The sequence below is a fragment of the Chanodichthys erythropterus genome, chromosome 11 (genome assembly GCF_024489055.1).
Source record: "Chanodichthys erythropterus isolate Z2021 chromosome 11, ASM2448905v1, whole genome shotgun sequence".
In the NCBI taxonomy this organism is placed as follows: Eukaryota; Metazoa; Chordata; class Actinopteri; order Cypriniformes; family Xenocyprididae; genus Chanodichthys; species Chanodichthys erythropterus.
In genome coordinates, this window is record NC_090231.1 from 2,812,608 (window position 1) to 2,822,038 (window position 9,431).

General features: G+C 39.2%; 1 protein-coding gene across 1 annotated transcript; it reads left to right on the forward strand.

Moving 5' to 3' along the window:
- The first annotated feature begins 755 nt into the window (after window positions 1-755).
- Window positions 756-5,756, forward strand: LOC137030399 (uncharacterized). Its single transcript, XM_067400695.1, has 2 exons — window positions 756-935; window positions 3,286-5,756. The coding sequence occupies exon 2, from the start codon at window positions 3,306-3,308 to the stop codon at window positions 4,917-4,919; it is 1,614 nt and encodes a 537-aa protein (XP_067256796.1). The 5' UTR covers window positions 756-935; window positions 3,286-3,305; the 3' UTR covers window positions 4,920-5,756.
- Window positions 5,757-9,431: the final 3,675 nt, after the last annotated feature.

A 9,431-nucleotide genomic window follows, 5' to 3' on the forward strand; every position in this document is an offset into this window, starting at 1 on the left:
TGTTATCCAATTTGTTGGCCTTAAAACGTCTTAAAATGCATATATGTACACCAAGGAAATAAAAATTTTCTAGGGGGAGCATGCCCCCGAACCCCCCTAGCATTATACATTTTGTGACCTCGGTATATATAAAACCCTGTGTACGGACCTGCTTCTTTTCTATCTAACGAAATCAAAGGTAATCGTGTATTTCTCCAATTGTGCGCACTTTGGAACTAAACTTTGTATGCACTGTGTGATCAATGTGTGAAAATAAATGGGACCAAAACGCGATTGAATGTAAAGGTTTGTGTTTTGTTGTTCTATTCAAAAAAATCTACCAATTGATCTTGGCATTTTAACTCATAGCTGTCAACCCTCCCGTTTTTTCCGGGTTCTCACGTATTTTAGTTCTTTTCCCGCTGTCTTCCCATTTAAGTATTTTCCCGTAAAATATCCTGTATTTTACGCTCTGATTGTGTTAACTGAGAACACGCAACTATCAGTGTCTGTGAAGTGCACAGTTAACCGGAGATCGGCTGAATGGATTCGAAAACGGTAAAACTCAACTGTTTAACTCTAGGGGAGCTGGAAAATGAGCCTATTTTCAAAAAAAGTGGAGTGTTCCTTTAAACTATAAAAGTTAAACTGTTATCAGAACCATAAAGCTTGTACAATCAGAGAGTAATCTTATCTGTAGTACGTTATAAGTTTAAAGGTTAGGTTCATTAAATATTAACAAATTTCCTTCACCATAAGGATGATTATGATCAGTCTTCTAAAGATTTGTAAAGTATAAAGTATACGGACATAGCCCTGGTGGGTCCATTGAAGTTGCTGTTGTTTCTCTAACTGAAAATATCTCTGCATTTCAGGAATATTCTCTCAAATCTCCAGTGACATCCCTCTTCATGCATCTCTGATCATCCTGTCTCTGTGGTGTTTTCTCTGAGGAGGTAAGTGAGGCAGTGGAATAATCTATTTACTCTTGCTTTTCCTTGCATATGAAGACGTAGTTTGGATTTGATGAGAATATGCTAATTAAAAATAAATAAAAATATTATTTCTTAAGACATTTACTGTCTAGTGTTGGTTGTCATTTTATCTTTTGTTTTGTATTTTGTTTAGTTTTTTTGTTAGTGTCTTGAGTTCATGCTATTACAAATAAATAAATAAACAAATAAAGTTACACACTAAATTTTTCATATGAGCATGTTAAAAGTATTAATTTCTTTAGCCGTTCAACTATTATTAAATCTAGAAAAAAAAAATACCAGAAACTGTACAGTATCAAAGTTGTGTTCTACGGAAGACCTGAACCGCATGGTGGGGAGGGAAAAAAAAACGAAAACTTATCTCATTATTACGACATAATATCTCGTTATTTCAAGATATTAAGTCGTTATAATGACATAAGTCGCTATTTCAACATAATTCTTAACTCTTCATAATTCATAACTCTTCATTGTCTATCAAGTATGATAAAGGATGCACATTTATCAATGTCCCCAGTGGCGCAACGCTAAAGTATTGGATCGAAAGACTAGCTTTTACTGCGATCACCACGGTTCCGAATCCACCTTTTGCTGAGTTTGCTCTTCTCTAGTTTCACATCACATATCAAAAAAGGCATTTATTTTCAATAAAAACAATGTTATAAAAGTGCAAATAACCTGCCTAACCAGTGTTTAATAACATTAAAAGTACTTATTGGGCAGGGTTAGCAGCATGTTCGATATTACCCACTAGAGGGCAGAATAAGAATCAATCAAAGAACGCAATAGTTATGTTGACGTACTGTTACAAGTTGGTGCTCCAAAATTTGCATTCATCCCAGGCTAACCTTTATTGAGGTTAAATGTATTAGACCATAGTAAATAAAACAATTTACAGTGCAAATAGCTGTATATCAGGGGTGTCAAACTTACAGCCCGGTGTCCAATCTGATTTGAACTATAATAAAACATAGAGATGCACTAGTCTAGGGGCCAAAAATGCTTTTAAGTGGTTTTTTTTAATTATTATTCTGGGCTTGCAAACAAACTGCTTTGTAATAATTTCCCAAAATTCCATTTGTGTATTTACGAAGTATGTAAACGGGACTTTAACACGCTGAATACGGAGACAAAGAGAACAGACCCGCCAGCAGAGGAAATACTGTACCATGCACAAGCTCAATGTTCACGAAATATAGGGAGAATAATATAAATATGACAGTGGGATTGATATGAATATATCTCTGAAGGGAACTGTATTCAGAAAAGTTTTGATGTCTTTTCTTCTTATCTCCATATAAAGTAGTAGTATTGGCTTATATTTATCGAAAAGTGCTGCTGTGTGTGTGTGTGTGTGTGTGTGTGTGTGTGTGTGTGTGTGTGTGTGTGTGTGTGTGTGTAGTGGTAACCATGGAAACGCTATATCACTGCTGTTCCATTTTCATTCAGTCCATCTGCTGATTTTGTTTTGTTATGTAGCATAATTTCACAAAGCTAAAGTCAGACCAGACCTAGTTTTTGCTGTTAATCTTGAAATTATTCAGTAATTTAAATTAAAAACAACTGGTCATGCTCATGTGCATAACATCTTTGTTGGGATTATGATAAAAATGCCTCTAATATCCAAATGCCAGTGTTTGCCTCTAATATCAAAGAGATATTTGTTTAAATAAACAACAAATAAATTTGCTTTAAAAAAATCTGCAACCAGTATCAGAATCAGACGTTTTGCTTCTTATAAAAATTGAAATTGGCCATGAAAAATCAAAATAGGTGCTAATAAAAAATCATTTAAAAAATTTAAGTCTTTTCGCTGTAAAAAAAATAAAAAAATAATAATATTTGTTGTTCATATGTTTAATATTAATGCAACTATCAGCGCACTGAGGTTATTATAAGAAGAAGGTAATTCGGCCTGCATATGGTTCATTTCTTTCCAGTCCGGCCCTCAAACTAAAATGAGTTTGACACCCCTACTGTAGATGCTATTTACACTAAGTGAAAATACCCATAAATCCTATTTATACTAAATGACAATAGCAGATATGCTATTGTCATTTAGTATAAAGGCTATTCACGATATGCTATTTATTCTAGGTTAAATAGCGATATATTCTATTGACACCATGTAAAAGTAGCCTATCAGTTCTTTGCAAGAAGTGTAAATAGTATTTAGATGCTGTAGGCTACATTGTACATTGTAAAAACTCTGACATGAAGCCAATTCTATCTAAAAGTAACAGTGCAGCATGCCATGAGAAGACAGCTGACCTTGTGGTAAATATAAAACATTGGACTTCTTGTTTTACAGAAAGCAGATTCTTCCACCACATGGAATCAACTCTGATACATCAAGGTCCTCCAAAACGATACCGACTACATACTGAGAGAAAAGTGCTTGATGATCATGGAAAAGTCAGAAAATGGACTTATGGGATAAAAGACACCAGTAAAAGAAAGAAAATTGTGCTGTTGGTGGGAGAAACCGGCGCTGGCAAGACAACTCTCATCAACACCATGGTCAACTACTTACTGGGAGTGAAGTTTGAAGAAGAACTATGGTATGAAATCACAGAAGAAGCAGCCAGAGACCAATCAGAATCACAAACATCTGAAATCACCATGTATGAGGTCTGTCCTGTAGAGAATCCTTTATCTCTCACCATCATCGACACTCCAGGATACGGAGACACTAGAGGACTGGAAAAAGATCTGGAAGTTGCTGAGAATTTATCTATGCTGTTTCAGTGCAATGATGGAGTTTGTGAGATCGATGCTGTGTGTTTTGTGACTCAAGCGTCTAAGAATCGTCTCTCAGACAGACAGAATTACATCATCAGTTCAGTTCTGTCTTTGTTTGGAAAAGACGTTGTGAACAACATTGTGTTTTTAATCACTCACTCTGATAATCTGCCACCAGACAATGTTCTCAGCGCCATTAATAAAGCTAAAATCCCCTGCAGACGAGACAAAAAAGGCCAACCTGTTCATTTCTTATTCAACAATCGGCAGGCTGGAGCCCGTCAAAATGAGAAACGTTACCTTCGTGCTCAAAGAGACGCCTGGGAAGACAGCATGGATGGTATGAAGGACTTCCTTCAGTCTCTGGATGAAAAGAACAGAAGAAGTTTAGAGTTGACTTCAGATGTCCTGATAGAGCGCATTCGATTAGAAGCGTCCATGTGCAACTTACAGCTGAGAGTCGAAGAGAAAGAGTCGAAGTTGTCTGAAAAAATTCAGATCCAACAGTCAATGAGACAAAACAAGCAAAAGATTGAGCAGTGTGAAAACTTCCCTGTTGAAGTCAAAAAGATGGGCAAAGTAGAGGAGCTCATTATAAGCAAGTCATGGAAGAGCAGGAAGGCGACGATCTGCACCGTCTGTAAAGAAAACTGCCATGAGTTTGACTGCTGGTGGGGTTCGAATCCCAGCAAATGTAAAGTCATGAAAGACGGATACTGCACCGTGTGCACAGGGAAGTGTCACCACAGCAAACACGTCAAAGAAGACAAGAAATACGTCATCAGAACCTCAAGCAAGATTTTCCATTATATCTCCATTATAAAGGGAAATCAAAAAGCTCAAAAACTATCCAATAGGTTTTCAGTTGTAATGGATGATCTTGACAAAGATATACAGGAGATTGAAAAGCAAAAGTCAAATCTTCTGTCTGAAGCTTACAAGACCATCAAGCATCTGTCTCAGATCGCATTAAAGCCAGACTCGGCCTTCACTCTTCAGCATCTGGACTTCTTCATCCCCAGAGTGAGGGAGGCTAGGAAAGAAGACTGGGTCCAAGAGCTGGAGGAAATGAGGAGAAAAGCTGAAGCTGAAGAAGCAAATAAAGATGCTCTGAGTTATCTGAGAGCCGGTCTTTCAAAACTGGGAGATTTCTTTGGTAGGAAAGGCACAAACGCAGACAGGAAAACAGAGATGAGTCAATGAGAAATAAGAAGATTGCTTACAATGAGAATACAATGAAGGTGACTTTCTGTAGATGTGAAGATAAGAATGATTGATTCAATCAAGATCATTTTCAGCCTTGATTTTAGTGTTTGTATGAAACAAGGCAAAATTTCTTACATTAAAATCTCCAATAATTTAATTCCTACACTGTAATAATGTAATAATAATAATATAATATGAGGGACTGAATAATTGATTTAAAAGAAAAGCAACCACAAACAGGGAATTGCATTGTGTTAATCCTGCTTGAACCCTTCTATATTTACTATTCTATTATTATACTAATATTATTATATACTATATACAATTTACTATTGATATTCAAAGACACATTTCTCAAAACATGTAACAATGACAACATTAGGAAGCAAAACACACCAGTCAAAATCTGAGAGAAAGCTGAAAGAATCATTTACTCGGGTTTTAAACTTACAGTACCAGTGCTTTAGATGAGAGAAATTTCGTTGTATACACCTTCAAACTTGTGATTGTCAACTTTCTTTGTAGTCAGACAAGAATTAAGATTTTGACTAGAACATTTTATTTTGACCTGGAAGATTGAGGTTTGTACAAGTTGGTGTATAGTTTTGAGATTGTGTTAAGTTGTGAAAAAATGTTGAAATGTTTCATGAATTTGTGTGTTAGCAATCAAGAAAAACAATGAGACTTGTCATAAAGCCAACTTAAAGTCTTGTTTAAAAAATGTAAAACCTTTGGTCAGTTAGGCCAGAATATAGATGTTCTGGGTGATTGCTAAAGTGTTGCTAGGTGGTTGTGTAACTGGTCTCTTTTTCCTCCTTGCGTTTTGTTGTTCAATAAAGCTCGTACTTCATGAAATTGTGTCCCAATCAATTTATTTAATGGGGAAACACTGAGAAAACAGAACAGTGAGTTCATATAAGCCCATTCCAGCATATATGACGACTCGTGATGGTGCTACAATAAAACACAATTTTCACTCTCCAACATGCAATACTTTTCTCAATATTATATATATATATATATATATATATATATATATATATATATATATATATTGTTACAGATCCCGTGTTCCCCTGGACTCCATTTCCCAAGATCCTCCTGTTCTCCACACCTGCACTCACTTCCCTCGTCAGCTCCTCATCGTCACTCATCACCTGCACCTGGACTCTATTGTCAGCACTCCCCAACCTCCCTCGTCTCCACCATGGCCCATCAGTCCTCCAGCCTCACAAGTCTCCATCCTGCCCCTGTTCACACCTTGGTCCCTCGTCAGCCTGCCCTCCCCTCTGGACTGCACTCCTCCATCTCCGCTCCGTCCCTCCGTCCCTCGTTTCCAGTTGGCTTCCTCACTCCCCCTGGTGTTCACTTTGTTGTCTGTCATCTGTGTTCAACTGCGGCCTTCTGGAGCCCCGGCTGCGCTTCGGTCGGTGGAGCCGCTGGTTCCGCCATCTCCCGCCGGTCCTTCAGCGCCGCCTGGGCTCAACTGCTCTATGGCTTCGGCCCCTGACCCTCCATGGCTGCCCACGGCCCCTGACCCTCCATGGCTGGAATCTTCGTTATGGCCTTCTTACCTTTTTTCCATTTCTGACCCTTAGGACCAGCAATCAACTGGAAAAGTGGCCTCGCAATTACTGAACACTGTTCTATAAATTGCTGGTAATATACGACCATCCCAAGAAAAGAACAAATCTTCTGTTGAGATGGGGTGCCTGTTTTCTCATCCATAAGGTCTGACTCAGTCATTTCAATAATTACCTTGATTTTATCAGGGTCTGAGGCCACGCCCACCTCGCTGACCACATGACCAAGGAACTTCACAGACCTTTGCATAAAATGACATTTCCGTGGAGCTAATTTCAAATTATGGGATTTCAGGCGCTCAAAGACCATCTTTAATCTCTTTAAACCCAACTCTTCATTTAGAGCAAAGACAAGCACATCATCTAAGTAGCAGAGAAGACTCAGGAAATTTTGATCTCCAAAAATTCCGAGCATCATTCTCATAAAAGTCGCCAGACTGTTAAAAAGTCCCTGAGGAAGGCGTTTATACTCATATAACCCAGTCTATCTTTCCATTGAGAAGATAATTGACAGGAGCTCAAATTGATATCTTCAAGCCCCAGTTTCCTTAACTTGTCACGGAACTCGCAGTCTTTTTTGTGCACACTGATATCAGACAAACTGCCAGCACTTGAATTGTCAAGAAACTCTAAATTGTTGGCATGTTGTCTGATTGAGGATGTCAACCCTACATCTGTAACACAAGCATCAGGGTCAAAATCTTTCAGTGCCAAACATGGATAAATGTCAGCCAACTTAGCATTATGTCTGAGAGTAATAGACACTTGTGAGGGGTTGATTACTTTAACAGGAACCCATCCATCGGCCCACAACCTTGCCACTGAACAACCAATTAGGACATTTCTGGGTCTTGAGCGGGCTCTGCATGGCTCTGCAATGATGGCACTGCCAGCTGACAAATTGTTTAAATTAGAAAGTTTCACCCAGACTAAATGCTCCTGTAGAGGTTCAAGTGTTACTGAATGCTTCAGTTTAACTGTTCCAACCTTTCCTGGGACAACTGTTCCGTTCCATCTCTCAACATTAGCCAGTAACTGAATAAGTTTGCCATCTTCAGAATTTATATTCACAAGGGATGTCATTTTTCCATCACTGTTCCTTGCTTTTTCAATTCTTTGATCATGTGTTTTATCACGTTACTGCCCATGATGAGTTCATCAACTTGGCCATCTACGATTAAGGTTGGAACCTGAACAGTACACCCATAAACAGTCATGTTAATGTCACACATACTGACTGGTTTTGTTTTTGACCCCCGACAGCCGACCAGTACTACATCAGATGGAGTCACAGGACCATTCAAGGTTACGCAGCATCCTGTAATTTAGACACAACCACAGGACTCAAAGTGCAAGCCATGGAACCACAATCAATCATACCTTTAACAGTCAATGAGTTCTCTAACAAGACATCAGTATAAAACAATCTCATGCATTGACAGTTTTTGTGTATTTTGAACTATCACAGTCATGTTTTGGTCAATTTCCTCACTCACAGTAGAGTATAATGATTCTAGGTCGACATCAAATACTTGGGGAGCTTCACAAGGCCCAGGGGGGCATACTGCCGGCGAGGCTCCAGCAAGTCCATCAGCAGCAGCATTTGGGATCTCAAAACGTGTGTGATTTGGGGCATAGCATACAAAACAGAGCCCATTTGCCCGACAGTGATACAAGGTGGAATGATTAAAGTCCTCACAAACCTTGCAAGCCCCCCATCCATCCCCTCTATTTTTGGGTCTTGGTCGAAAAGGTTTTTCTGTAGGTTTTGTTGGACCACTGGGAACCCTTTCCAACACATGTTCCAATCGTGTAATCAAGCGCTCCAAAGATTCAACGGAGCTGCAAGCAAAGGACTGCTGAACTTGAAGAGCGTTACTTTTGGCTGCTGCAGCTTCATACTCGCTAACCTCATCATGAACCGAAGGTAGGGTTTGCATAACAGTTTCTTGAGCTAAGCATGACAACTTATTTCGGGCATGTTTGGTTTCTCTTTGAAATTCATCCAGCCTTTCTTGCACTTCAGCAGCTGTCCAGTGCTGCTGAGGTTTACATCTGAAAATCAGCTGCAAATGGGGGTCTGGGCAATGCCTAACAAACATGACTGTCACCTCCTGAGAGGGATTATCAAGTTTCTTCCCATGTCTTTTCAAACAGTCCTCTGCTACATCCATTGCCCTATTTAACCTTATCCAATAGTCAAATGAGCTCTCTCCTTTTAGGGGCAAGATAGCATAAAAATCAGCCAATGGCATAGCAGAGTACACTGTGTCACCGAAATGTTGTTTCAGGATGTCAAAAATAGGTCCAGGACCATCACTCAAGTCAGTTTTTGCATAATTACGTAGGGCTATTTTAACAACATCATGTGCCCGCCCCATTAATCGGCTCAGAACTTCTTCAGCCTGACATTCTTGGTTATACTCACGTTTACGCAAGTATACTGACATCAGTTCCACCCATTCATATATTGTGCATTTATCAGAACCATCCCCATGGTAGTATGCTGGCTCTTTAACATCAGATTGTAATATCAGCTTCAAATTTTGCATTTCAGAGGGCACACTGCTTCCAGCATGTCCCGCTCTCGATTCCAGACAAGATACGATGTTCTCACTGATGGACTGACCTATTTGTTTCACAACAGTGGCCAGCATATCCATAGAAATACTGCCCTCTGTCATTGCAGTCCTTAAGTCATTCACTTCTGTCGCATTAACCACAGGCTGATCAGTTGAATGTGTTTCCCCACAATTTTGATAATTTACCCATGGCGTGGAAGTTAGTGGGTAGCCAGAAACCCCTCTACCCACAGGAAATGTTACATCAGTTTGACACACGCCTCTCCCTCTACCCTAGTCTGGCTATCACCAGACCAAGCTCAATTTAAAATTGAACATTGGTCTGGGGAGCTGCTATGTATTTC

Excerpts from the sequence above, each read along its gene's own strand:
- LOC137030399 (XM_067400695.1), top strand. The coding sequence starts at position 3,306 with ATGGAATCAACTCTGATACATCAAGGTCCTCCAAAACGATACCGACTA.